Source organism: Myotis lucifugus, unplaced genomic scaffold, assembly GCF_000147115.1.
Source record: "Myotis lucifugus unplaced genomic scaffold, Myoluc2.0 scaffold_105, whole genome shotgun sequence".
Lineage (NCBI taxonomy): Eukaryota > Metazoa > Chordata > Mammalia > Chiroptera > Vespertilionidae > Myotis > Myotis lucifugus.
The window spans coordinates 1,940,295-1,954,573 of NW_005871153.1; the positions used below are offsets into that span (position 1 = coordinate 1,940,295).

At 45.1% G+C, this 14,279-nt stretch overlaps 1 protein-coding gene across 1 annotated transcript in view; it reads left to right on the top strand.

Moving 5' to 3' along the window:
- Window positions 1-14,279, top strand: part of MUC13 (mucin 13, cell surface associated) — a 26,411-nt gene that overhangs the window by 4,082 nt on the left and 8,050 nt on the right. The window contains exons 2-6 of the mRNA XM_014459214.2: window positions 261-379; window positions 3,984-4,097; window positions 6,714-6,820; window positions 8,778-8,833; window positions 10,479-10,639. Coding sequence (XP_014314700.2) covers window positions 261-379; window positions 3,984-4,097; window positions 6,714-6,820; window positions 8,778-8,833; window positions 10,479-10,639 — 557 coding nt within the window. The remainder of the gene's footprint in view (window positions 1-260; window positions 380-3,983; window positions 4,098-6,713; window positions 6,821-8,777; window positions 8,834-10,478; window positions 10,640-14,279) is intronic.

Sequence of the window (14,279 nt, forward strand, 5' to 3'; positions counted from 1 at the left end):
CCCACCACCACTACCACCACCCCAACTCCCACCACCACTACCACCACCACAACTCCCACCACCACTACCACCACCCCAACTCCCACCACCACTACCACCACCAAAACTCCCACCACCACTACCACCACCCCAACTCCCACCACCACTACCACCACCAAAACTCCCACCACCACTACCACCACCAAAACTCCCACCACCACTACCACCACCAAAACTCCCACCACCACTACCACCACCAAAACTCCCACCACCACGACCAGCACCGCTGCTCCCACAAACACTACCATCACCGCTGCTCCTGCAAACACTACCATCACCGCCGCTCCCGCAAACACTACCACCACCGCCACTACCACCACCAGCAGTGTCATTTCACCAGGTAAGAGCAACTCCTTCAAAGACACCTCACTGAGGAGTCAGCATTGTGGAGGGTGGCAGGTAAGTATGTTCTGCTGGGATAGGGAACTGGTTATAGAGACTCAAGTTTTCCTTGGATATGAACCCTTGGAATTAAAAAATCTGAGTCACAACGGCTAGTAGTGATGGCCGAGGCCCTAAAAAATTACCCACAGTTCCATTCTGTTCTCCTTTCCTTACTACCCATCCTACCTTAAGCTATTTGCCAGATGTGGAATATTTTTATAAACTTAGACTTTATGAAAGGCATTTCTCTAACTGCCCCATCCCTACGGGTTTTCAAAAATAGTTTCAGCTTCTCTGTGAAGGTCAGGTCTAAATAAGCACCAATGCTTCACACTCTCTCCCTCCCCCCTAAACTCCCCCCACCTGCCCCCCGCAACCCTGGTCTAGCTCCTTTATCTAAGGAAGGAGTCAGCTCTACCCTTATTCCTTCTCAGGTGTTATTGAAAAATAGGACAGGTTATGATGGTGGCCAATCATAATCAGGAGTTTGAGCCAATTTGTGAAATTTGAGCCTGAGGGATAAAAAGCCAAACAACAGCAGTGCTCACACCGCCCTAGACATGACCGGGGCCATTGTCCAAAGGCCAGGTGTGCTGGGAATACTGTCTAAGAGCTGACCTCAAGCCAAAGTTATTGAAACAAACCACCTGACTCATTTCCCAAAGCTTGGTCCAGCATAGGGGTGAGCAGACTTTATCGATAAAGGCAAACTAGTAAATATTTTACATTTTGTGGGTCACAACAGGGTCTCCCTTGCAACTACTCCACTCTGCCATTTTGACATAGAAGCAGTTATAGTCACTATACAAATGAATGAGCCTGGCAGTGCGCCAATAAAACTTTATAAGAACAGAAGATTGACCAGATTTGGCTCATGAGTCATTGTTTGTCAAACCCTGGTCTAAAAGAATCCTCAAACCTAGGCTTGAAGGGTCTGGATAAACCCTGTTGCTCTCAGATAGGGAAACAGAGGCCTCGAGGGGGCAGCCACTTACCCGAGGTCACAGAACAAGCTGAGTCTCCCTACACGTATGTCTTTCGGCTTCCCCAGTGTTCTCTGATAGATCAAAAAAAAAAAAATGGTGATTAAGCAAATGGAGCCTTTATGTAAGACCTGGCTCCCAGTCTTCCGTGTTTGGAGGGGCCACTATTTGTGGAAAAAGAAGCTTAGGGTAAAAGTATAATCAGTAAAAACTAAATCTCCCTCCTGTCCTAAATCCTTAGGATCCAGGTTACTAGTTTCCTTCCCCAGAGGCCAGTTCTACGGCCAATTTCTTGTGTCTCCTCCATAGATAATCTATACAAATATAAACATACATATTTGTGTGTTTTTGTGTGTTCCCCCCTTTTCTTCATATGTTTTTATTGATTTTAGAGAGAGAGAGAGAAAGGGAGAGGGAGAGATAGATAGAAACATCAATGATGTGAAGGAATCATTGATCGGCTGCCTCCCGTGTGCCCCATACTGGGGATGGAGCCCGCAATCCGGGCATGTACCCTGACCCAGGGCATCTAACCAGTGGCCTCTTAGTTCATGGGTGGATGCTCAACCACTGAGCCACACTGGATGGGTGTGCATTCCCCCTTTTAATCACAAAAAAGAGCATGTTATACACATTGTACCTTATATGTAGATTTTTTTTAAAAAAAAGTTATATCCACCTACAGGTTCATAAGCAACCAGACAACTCTGATGGTTGTCAGACACTTAATTTATTCAGAAATCAAAGCTCAGAATCATTTCATTTGAAAGAGATGAATAAAATGGCCAGCCAAGATCATCATTTGGCCACTGACCTAACTTTCTTCCTTGGATCCCATCTGATCTCTGGAGATAAAAAAAGATGCTGCACCCTGCCTGGTCTGGGGTCCCAGCCAGCAGTGCAGAAAACAACTGCAATATTATCCTAACCATTTATTCAAGTCATCCACTCAGAAAGCCAGAGGGTGGAGTGTCATTTCATCAATTCCTCTTAGAATGGTCACTGACTTAATCCACATTCTCCCCTTAACATTCCTTCCTTTTCATTATTGCCGGGGTTCTTGTCCCAGCATCAAGAAGGGTTCAGGAATCTGGAGAAGGCTGTGCGTAGATGTTATAGGAATCCAGAGACTAATAAAGAGTCCAGAGACGAGATATAATTTTGAAAGGCATTGGAGGTCAGAGGAGCTTAGCTAAAGGAGCTAAGATCCAAGATCTTAAGTCTAAGGTCTTAGGTTCTCTCCGTCCCCAGGACCCCATGCTTTTTATTAACACAACTTGTCCTGAGGCGAGGCAGAGATATACAAATTCAAAGGGTCAGGGTTTGTTACAGAGTCCATCGTCAGAATTGGGGAATTAGCCTACGGCTGTTCAGGTGTTTGGCCAGTAGGAGGCAATAACATGTAGCTTAAAATGCCTTTTAGCTGTCTGGCAGCCACAGTCAGTTTCCTATCCAGGTTTGGGGAAATGCCTTCAGCCATTTCCAACAGGTGACTACATGTGTGACTCAACCCTTTTGAGTCCCCAAGTCTCATCAACCTTTTGATGAAACTCTTGAAATGATGACATGCTGGAATTGGTCTCCGGCACATTATATCATGTATGCTAACCAGAACATAGCATCTAGTTTCTTTTTGGAGCATCTTGCCTGTTCATCCCTATAATACAGTTACTTATACCTTCCTTAAAATATATTCTTTCTGTAATTTGAAAGAAGATATGTACCCCTATGTTCATAGCAGCTTTATTTACAATAGCTGAGAAACTGGAAACAGCTCAAGTGCCCATCAGTAGATGAGTGGATAAAAAAAGCTGTGGTACATCTACACAATGGAATACTACTCTGCTGTACAAAGCAAGAAAATGTCACCCTTTTCGACAGCAGGGATGGACTTGGAGAACATTATGCTAAGTGAAATAAGCCAGCCAGAGAAAGACAAGTAGCACATGATTTCACTCATATTTTGACTTGAATTAACAAACTGAACTACCAAGCAGACTAGAGCCAGACTCATAGATAGAGAGTAGGCAGACAGCTGGGGTGGAAGGGTGTTGAAGGGATTGAGCAAAAAAGAAAAAAGAGAGGGAGAGAGAGAGAACTTATGGACTTGGACAACAGTGTGGTGATTGCCGGTAGGGGTAGGGGTGAGGGTGGAAGAAAACATAGAGATAAATAGTGATGGAAAAATAAAATAAATGTTTAAAAATATGATGATTTCTATAAAATAGTTTGGGGAGCCCTATCTGGTGTTAGAGGGTCAGACACCAAGGTTCCTGAGGTTCCTCGAGGTGCAGAGATTCCTGGCTCCTGGGAATTAGAAGACTGCTCTGAGCACAGTCTTCCCACCAAGCTCTGACCTTTACTGTTCACAAGCACCTGTTCCAGAATTTCAGCAACAAGCTCCCTAGATACATAAGAAAATATGTATTTGCTTCTGACTCCTCTCAGGGTGTGCCCTGGAATAACACAACCAAGGAATAGAAGGTTCCCAGGAAGGAGGCATGAAAATGTAAAAGTATGTTTCTGGGTGTTATTTGTCGTTCTGTGGATTTTTCACCTCTTTCTACTTCATCTCAGATCCTTGCAAAGAAGATCCCTGTAGCAGTGGTGCTTCGTGTGTGGGTCTGAATAATTCATTCTTTTGCCTGTGTACTGCTGGGTATTACTATAATTCTTCCACATGCAATAAAGGTGAGTTATAAAGGATGAACCATGCAGAGCTGCATCTCATAACTAAAGCGGAATAGGCCCTAGCCGGTTTTGCTCAGTGGATAGAGCGTCGGCCTGCGGACCCAATGGTCCCAGGTTCGATTCCGATCAAGGGCACATGCCTGGGTTGTGGGCTCGGCCCAACGTGCAGCAGGCAGCCAATCAAAGATTCCCTCTCATCATTGATGTTTCTATCTCTCTCTTCCTCTCCCTTCCTCTCTGAGATCAATAAAAATATAATTAATTAATTAAAGTGGAATAGAAAACTTAAAATAATGGCAAGAGAGCTTCCAGGATACGAGGGGTAGAGGAACATTTGGAGGCAACAAAGGCCAGTAAACTAGAAAGATGGCTCCTGCCTTTGTCTCCGTGGAACCAAGTGTGAGAGGAAATGGACAGTCAGGTTGGTGGGCTAGTCCTGAGGTCTGGGAGTGGATGTGTCCCTTCACTTTTCCTGTCCAAGGGAATGGTGCCATGCAGACACAATGGGAATGACAGGTGTCGAAGGCCCTGAAAAGGTACAACAACTGCACAAAGTAGTGCTGTCACATGGGGACCCTGCGGCAGAATGAGGGGAAGTGCCTAAGACCACGTGTTCAAACAGGCCTGGTTGGTTCTCTGCTGTAGGATTTGCTGGCTCCATAATAGCAAACCCCATTTTTAGAGACTTCAGAGCCTCTCGGGTCTAGAAATGGACACTAGGAGCAAACGGCCATAAACTTGACGTAACAATTTTTGGTTAGATCAGCTGGGTGCTATGAAGTTTCCAAGGCTGTTTCCTGTAATGAACTTCTATTTTCATGAATGAGAAATGCCCCCCTTGCCAGAACAGATCAATTGTATAGAAAACAAATGCATAGTATTGGCCACGGGGATTAAAGGTATTTCAAAAGCTGAAAGAATGTTATTTTTCATGCTAATAATCTTATTTCTAGGGATTATCTCTAAGTCAATGACCCCAAATATAGAGAGGTGTGGGCATGAATATGTTCATTACAACCTCCCCCCTTTTAAATAATTAGAAGTGCTAAAAAACAAAAATGACTACATCAATGAAGGGAACATATATTTCACAGAATATTATGCAGCTTTAAAAAATAATAGCTATAAAGACCAAGTAATGATTTGGGAAAATGTTTAAAATGCTTATTATTTAATAACTAGAGGTCCGGTGCACGAAATTTGTGCACGGTAGGGGGTGTCCCTCAGCCCAGCCTGCATCCTCTCTAATCTTGGACATCCCTCTCACAATCTGGGACTGCTGGCTCCTAACCACTTGCCTGCCTGCCTGATCACCTCTGCCTGCCAGCCTGATCACCCCCAACTGCCTCTGCTTGCTGGCCTGATTGCCCCCTAACTGCTCCCCTGTAGGCCTGCCTAACTGCCCCTAACCACTCTACCTGCCTGCCTGATTGCCCCTAACTGCCTCTGCTTGCCAGTCTGATCACCCCCTAACTGCCCCCTGCCAGCCTGGTTGCTCCCTACTGCCACCCTGCCGGATTGCCCCCTAAATTCCCCCCTGCTAGCCTGGTTGCACCCTAACTGCTTGCTCCCTTGCTGGCCTGATTGCCCCCTAACCGCCTCTGCCTCAGCCCCCACCACCATGGCTTTGTCCAGAAGGAAGCTGAAGATGTCTGGTCGACCAGGTCTAATTAGCATATTACCTTTTTATTAGTATATATAAGTAAAGAAGATTCGTGCTATAAACTTGGATTATAATGATATAAACTATGCATAGGAAAAAAGGAACTGGGGGAAATATAGATTTCCCTGCTATCTGAAAGCAGAACTTTCCACTAAAACCTTTTGTACATCGAAATGGTGTAAAATGAAGAAGCAATTATCTTAGGAGACATACTGCTAACAAAGCACAAAATACATAGAGATAAAGTGCAGACACAGTGCAGAGCTATAGCCGTTTGGTCTGGGATGCTGAGGGGTGTTTCTAGGGAAGGAGCTGGTGGGCCACTCTCACTGTCCAGGGTGTGAACTGCCTCTATAGCAGCTTGCTGCAAAATGCCGAATGCTGATGGTTTGCTCAGTGGTTAGGGCATCGGCCCGAGGACTGAAGGGTCACAGGTTTGATTCCGGTCAAGGCCACATACCTTGGTTGCAGGCTTGACCCCCCAGCTCCGAACCAATGTGTGTCTCTCTCACATTGATGTTTCTCTCTCTGTGTCTCTCCCCCTCCTTTCCTCTCTCTCTAAAAATCAATGGAAAAGAAATACCCTCGGGTGAGGATTAACAAATTAATTAATTACTTAAAACGCTGAACACTATTTTTGATTTTCACCGTTTTTTATAAAAGCAAAAATCCTCTTAGGGTTTCTTTTGGTTCACGAAACAGGTCCTGATGTAGGCCTTTCGTCAAAGTGAGGTGGCATAAAGCGCACTTTTGAAAAGTTGGGGATACCTTATACCAAAATGGAAATGGCTGTGTTAGGTTGGGTGGGATTTGGGGTAACATTTATCGCATTTCCAGGCTTCCTGTCACAGCATCATATAATGCTTAGAATTCTTTTAAAGTATGTTTTTAAACAACATGAAAATGACCCTCTTTACATTAAACATTACAGAAAGATTCTGCTTGAATTTCAGGAAAGGTTTTCCCTGGAACAATTAAAGTAAAGGTATCAGAAACAACTGGCTTGGAAGATGAAAAGTCGCCGGCCTATGAAAAGTTATACATGGAAATTAGAACATTTGTAAGTATTTTCCAACCTTCCTTCCTGTATAACACTGAGTTGCAGAGCATAGGGCTGATACTCAGGTAGTACAGCTGTCCCAGTAGTTGTTCAATAGCGAAATGCACTCTGACTGGTTGGTGAACAGCAGCTGACCTGAGTCCCTGGAAGCACTGGGCCTCCCCATGGTCCTCGCTCCAGCCATGCCACACTGGTCATTACATAAGCTCTTAGAATGTTTTTAAATGAGCAGGTAAATATAATGATGTTTTAAAATGAATTATTTCCACAGAATTGAAGAGAAAACCTTTTAAAGATGTTGCTTTTTTTTTTACATTCCAACATGCATACATTTCTGAGCTAGTGTGTTTTTTAATACCTGGAAGAGGAACTCCATCTGAAGGCACATCTGGTCCTCTTCCTCTCTATTGTCAAAAATGCCAGGGTGCACAATTGCTCCTTTCCATTGTGGTTATCGTGAGCGGCTGCGTCCACGCGAGCTCTCCACGCCAGAACCACAGGCGTGGGACCTGCAGGGGCTTGCAGAAGGCATCCAGCCAGTGTTTCTCAAAGTGCAGCAAGACATTACCGTAAAAACTAAGGTCTTATTCTATGACAATGTCTTTCCACTCGGAATTACATCATTACGAAAGAGTTTTGTTATTAGAATTGATAACATATAAAAAAAGATTATCCGAACGAGTTTACAGATTGTACAGAGAGAACTAGTGCTCAGGATGGAACAGCTGGTGCCTGGCACTGCTGGGATAAAACCCCAGCTGCCCTGGCCCCGGTCATGCCCCTGTGCCCGACGGGCCAGCTGCCCATGTGGTCTCCTCTTATTCTGGATCCACGTTCCCATTTGCCAGCCTGGATGAGAGTCAGTACATTGAAGAAGGCAGCGTCAAGGTGCTCCTCCTTCCAGGGGACCCTGGATTTTCTTGTGTGCCTTTACCCAGCACTGGCCACTGTGGCCACCAAAAGGCCCCTCCAGCTCCAGAGACCAGTTTAGGGACTTGGTCTCAGTCAGGTCTTGATGGCCCAGGGGCACCAGGAAGGGGAGAGAGAGTTCTTTTCATTTCCAAGAGGCTGTGAATCCAAAAGAGATGTGCCAGAACTCCCTTGCAACTCCGAGAGATAGGAAAATAGAGACAAGTTCCTTTCTGCAGGGTCCTCTCAGCAGACTTGGTAGCTGGGGCAGTCCCAGCTCAGACCTTGAGAAGTCTCCCAGGATCCATTGTTTTACCCAGCTGGACCCAAATGGCTAGTCCCTGATTTGGAGTTGCCCTGTTGCATGCGGGACCGGGCATTGTATGTGTAACATTTCTAATTCTCCAAAGAGCCCCCTGGGAGAGAGAATACTCTGGTGCCTATTTTGTGGATTAGGCAGTCAAGGACCGGGAAAGTGAAGGAACCCTCTGAAGGTCACCAGGCTGATGAGGGAGAAGGTTGGGATTTGAACCCAGATCTGCCTGACCTCAGACCTGCCTTCTCCTCACTTGCTGGCTCTGTTGTGCAGTGGCGGCCAGGCAGGTCTGATTGGATGGCGCCTGCCGTCTTATCCCCTGGTGTACTTGCCTTGTAGGCAACTGAAGAAGCGTTCCTTAGGTGAATTGATGAGTGTATGGAGCAGGCAGATAGATACGTCTAATAAATACGCAAAACTTTACCGTGACTTTAAAAAGACAAACCTGATAAGTTAGTCACCTTAATTTTTAAAAGTATGACCATTAATTTTGCTTTTTTAGGTTTCCAACTTTTTCTTGGATAACCCTGACTTATATTAAATTCTTATCATTCTACAGCATATATTACTGAAAGGTGTTAGAGAGCATATCAAGAATAAATAATTTGCTGCAATGAACCATGTGTATTTATATACAGGAGTTTAGAAATGTATGTATGTTAAAACCTAGATACAGTACCACTTTCCCTGCCTCTTGGTAGTTGTTACTAAATTTGTTCTTCTCTGCCACAGTTTGCAGATGCATTTAAAAATCCTGATTATGGACAGACTGTGATTCATAAAGTAAGGTAAGGCTGCTATGGACCGGTGGGGTACTTTGGTGTGTGTTTGCTTGACTTCTCATCTTCTCTTGAGTTCCCTGTGCAGCACTAAGGCCGCCAGTGGGAAGTCACAGGTCAGGAAGAGGTGGTCAGCCTGATGTCACACTGACCTTGGTGTGGCTGGGCAGACTGTACCCTGAGGCCAGCAGGATGCTGTCTGTGATTGGCTCTTCAGCAATTTGCATGCATGGTCCAGGGCATCACCTGGATCCGTTTGTTTGGTTTGACTCCTTGGCTACAAACCACACCTGGTCAATCCTCGGAATGTGCATTCCAGGGGCCAGGAAAAGAATGAGTGGCTCATGGTCATCTCTTCCCGCATATGGGGGGAGTGAGGGAGACAAACCCAAATCTCACCAGTGGCTGCTGAAGAACCGGTAGTGAGCTCTTCCTGCAGTAAAATCAAGCACTTATTGAGCACATCAATATGCAGTGACCAGTGTTGAGGGCTATTTAGGGACACAAAGAGGCAAAGGGGTCTCAAGAAGTTAGCGGTTCTGTATCAGCCTTCTTGAAAGCACATCCACACCCAGGTGCTGCAGCCCCAGGAAAGAATGCTCTAAGACAGCAGTTCTCAACCTGTGGGTCGCGACCCCTTTGGCGGTCAAACGACCCTTTCACAGGGGTCGCCTAAGACCATCCTGCATATCAGATATTTACATTATGATTCCTAACAGTAGCAACATTACAGTTATGAAGTAGCAACGAAAATAATTTTATGGTTGGGTCACAACATGAGGAACTGTATTTAAAGCGCCAGAAGGTTGAGAACCACTGCCCTAGGGTGAATGAAGTTGTGCAGGAAAAGCAGCCCTAATGAATCCATATTTTATGGTTTGACTATCGCATCTATCTTTATAAACTTTGTCATTCTTTATGGGATATGATACAGTGTATATTTATGCATGTAATTCAGAGAAAGCCTCCTGAAGTTGGTGAGTTTTGAGCTGACGGTGAATGAGGGGCAAGTGTGATTGGCAGCCAGGAGACCAGCAGGCAGACTAACGGGCAGGCACAGTGGCGCGTGGCAAGGGGCAGGCAGCAGGCAGAGAGGCGGGGCCCTGACACAGAGGCTCTGAAGCTGGAAGTTCACAGGGGACGGCTGCTGGGGGGCTGGCCCCGTTCCAGGCCTTTGCTTTGGTTCAGTAGACAACAGGGAGTTCCTGCTTGTAGCACGACTGGATAACACAGGAATAGTGGGGAGGGATGGCTTTAGACAAATCTGAATCCTGGCCATGGCGCTTCCTGGCTGCATGGATGGGCAGTTGTTTGAACCTCTCTGACCTTGGGTTACCTCATCTGTATACCTGGGACCATCTGGTTAGTCCCAGGCTCCTAGATTCTAAAAATGATTGTCCACAATTTTTCTAAGGATCCTCTAATGGGATATTGCTTTAGCCATAGGTTTCCTCTGAACACACATTGAGCAGAGAGCTCTGGGCCTATAAATTGCTACCTTATTGCAACGCCAGCCTCCTTATTAGGCCCCTAACTATGGCTGTATCTGTGCATCAGGATGGGAACTGGGAGACTTGGGAGGACAGGAAGTTCGAAGACCAATCTGTTGATGCTTGTGTTCAGGTCCTCAAGTGTGAATTCATTTCATTTTCAGAACATCTGCTCCAGCAAGATCTGAAATGCGAGCTGGTGACAAGCTGGTTGATGTAACAGTAGTAAACCTTTTTGCAGAAACTTCAGAAGAAAATGAGACGACCGTATCTAACGCAATTAATAAAGCAGTTGCAAGCAACCCTACCTTTTCAGACTATACTAGTAAGTATGAAATAATTTTATTCAAAATTTACCTGAACACCCACCTACCTTTTTGTAAACTTTCTCATTATATGTAAGAAGGGGGCAAGAGGAATTGGATAACTGAATCTATAGATCTCTAAGAATGGACTTTCTACTAGTCCATTCTTACTCCCTTTCTTCTCTCACTTGCTTTCTACTCCTTTCTAACTATCTCTCAACTCCTCAAACTGACCAGTTTGTTTCTCTTTTTGGAAGGTAGCCTTGAACAAATAGTCTCTGGACAGGAAAAGAGGAAGCAAGGTGAAACAAGAGGGCTTTGTCCCAAGTTATAGCTTTCCAAGCGATTAAAGAAATTTTACCTATTCTGCTTCCCCTTTAGGCGGATACACAAACTCATCGCCTTGCTGTAACAATTCACTTTTGCTGTGTTACAAACCACCCCAAACTTAGTGGCCTATTTATTTATTGTAAAGCCATCATTCTGTGGGTCAGAACTTGGACTGGGCCCAGCCGGGCAGTTCTGCTGATCTAGGCCAGGCATGGCTGATCTTTGCTGGGCTCACTTAAGCAATTACTGTTAGCTGCTGGGTGGGTCAGCTGGGGGCTGACTGATCTAAGGTGGTTCAGCTGGATGGTTTGTCTCTGCTCCACATGGTGTCTCATCCTTCAGCAGGCTAGTCCTAAAGAGTTTCAAAAGCAGCAAGGGGATGTCTCAAAGCATAGGTATTTCTCAAGTTTCTGCTTATGGCACATTTATAGCTGTCGTGATGGCCAAAGCAATTCACATGACCAAGAGCAGTGTGTCAGGCCCTAGCAAAGGGCAAGGGTCCAGAAAGGCATGAGTAAACTGACACTATTACAGCAGTCATCAGAAGTTCCCCATCTCAGAGAGCCAGCCACGGTGGAAGCGTTGTACAACTGATTCTCAGTCCTGCTGCCAAGTCCAAACGCGTCTGCCAAGGCACAGTTGGTTTGTCTGCAGCATTTGACACGGGTACTTTCCCGTCCTGAGGTCCTCTTCTCCCTGCGCCCCACCCCCACCCCATCATACTCCCGATTCCCTTCCTGCCTCCCCCGTCCTTTTCTTCGATGTTTCTAAAACTCTTTAGTCTCTTACAATGTTTACTCGTTAATGATTGTGACCTCCTTGACCTAGGGTCCCAAACTTCTCTTTCTGAAAATATAAATAAATCGTGTTCATTTACAGCTTTCCAGCACCTCTTCTCTTTCTTTAAGATTCACAAAGACCCTCACTATTCTCTCAGGACCTGGAGTGTAAATGCTCTATGATAAGACATTTAAATTCTACCGGAAGAGATGGGGGCTCCTCCTACTGTTCGCTCTCCTTGGACTGCAGTCCCGTCAGCAATGTCCACTCAACTCTTTCCATCTGAGTGTCATTTTCTGGCAGGGAGACTGGAGAAAATAGTTGGGAGCCCTTCTGTTTGTCTTATGTTATCCATCAACATTACACCAAGCAGGCCTGGCCTCTCTTTGAGCCCCGATAGCAGCGGTTCTCAACCTGTGGGTCGCGACCCCTTTGGCGGCCGAACGACCCTTTCACAGGGGTCACCTAAGACCATCCTACATATCAGATATTTACATTATGATTCATAACAGTAGCAACATTACAGTTATGAAGTAGCAACGAAAATCATTTTATGGTTGGGGGTCACAACATGAGGAACTGTACTTAAAGGGCCAGAAGGTTGAGAACCACTGCCCTATGGCATGAAACACACACACACACACACACACACACACACACACACCTCCATTCATTTACCCATTTTCCCACTTCATCCCTTTGCTCTTCGTTACTGGATTTTGTTGTTGTTTTGGGTTTGGTTATTGAGCTCTTTGGGGGCTCTAGCCTCTCTCTCACACTTTTAATATTCTGTCTTTGGTTTTGGGACCTTCTTTCCATATTTTTTATGTCTCATTTGACAGCTTCCTGTGCAAACCATGCCAGTTTCTATTCCCTGACCCTCGCCCCACATTTTTCTTACAGCTCATTTAGCAACTACACAGTTAGAGAATTACATTTTCAGAATTGTATTCGTCTTTCAGGGTCTTGAGCCACAGAGTTACACCTTTTCCCTTCTGAACATTCCAATTTTTACTCAGTCAAAGTCATACTCCTCTCTCTGGCTATCACTTCGTTCTTGTATTCCGAGGGACCCATCACTTCTACCTGCCCATCGATTTCTCCTTGGGCCAGAATTTGGTGCAGAGTAGCAATTCATGCCGTCCCAACCCCTACTCCCTGGAAGATGAAATTGTCAGCAAGGCAGGATGAACCTTAGCATACACTCTGCTTTGGGCTAGATGAGACTTCTAGCAAGTGCGAGGAAGCCGGGGGTCCCCATCAGCATGGAGACTGGCCACGCAGAGTGGTTGCTGGCTGAAAATAACCCGTGCATTCTTCAAGATAAAGTTGGGGTCCCCTGTGTAATTCTCTCGTTTGGGCTCTCCTCTGTAACCGCCTTGGCTTGAAGCCCTGGCGCACTTGAAACCATTTGACCTCGGCTGGAGAACTGCTCTCTCTTGACAACTCCTCTCAACATCCCTCCACTCTGAGACCAGACATGCGCTCTTACCTACATTAACAAATCACCAAAGGATGCCAGTTAGACGTGGCCACAGCAGCCTGCACGCCCAGCAAATGGAAGTGAGAGGCTCAGAACTTTTAGGGCAGCGGTTCTCAACCTGTGGGTCACGACCCCTTCAGGGGTCAAACGACCCTTTCACAGGGGTCGCCTAAATACATCCTGCATATCAGATATTTACATTACGATTCATAACAGTAGCAAAATTACAGTTATGAAGTAGCAACGAAAATAATTTTATGATTGGGGGTCACCACAACATGAGGAACTGTATTAAAGGGTCGCGGCATTAGGAAGGTTGAGAACCACTGTTTTAGGGGGAAACACCTTTTTCTGCTTCCTGCCTCTGCTGCAAAGACAGGGTCTGCCTTCTGTGTCAAAAGTTGTAGAATCTTTTTCTCTAGACTTTTAATCGGAGGCATTTTTAAATAGCATGAAGGAAGGTTTGTTACAGGTCTGGGATGTTTGGAAGAGAGTAGCCACATAACTGTTCTACCTCCTATTCTCTCCCCCTAGTCTAGTCTCAGACTCATCTTTTTATCCGAATGCCTTCCAACCTGCTTCTAGAGTAACATTCTTTTAAAATCTATTTTTCAGCTACAGTTGACATACAATATTATATTAGTTTCAATGTACAGCATAGTGATTTGACGTTTATATGCCTTATAAAGTGATCACCCTGATAAGTCTAGTACCCATCTACCACCATACAGTTACTACAGCATTATTGACTATGTTCCCTGTGTGTACTATACATCCCTGTGACTATTTTTATAACTGGTGATTTGCACTTCTTAATCCCTTTGTCTTTTTCATCCACTCCCTCATTCTCCCTCCCATCTGGTAATCATCAATTTGTTCTCTGTATCTATGAGTTTGTTTCTGTTTGTTTATTTTGTTTTTCAGATTTCACATATACATGAAATTATATGGTATTTCTCTTTCTCTTTCTGATTTATCTCACTTGGCAAAATATCCTCTAGGACCTATATATATCCATGTTGTCACATATGGCAAGATTTCATTCTTTTTATGGCTGAGTGATATTC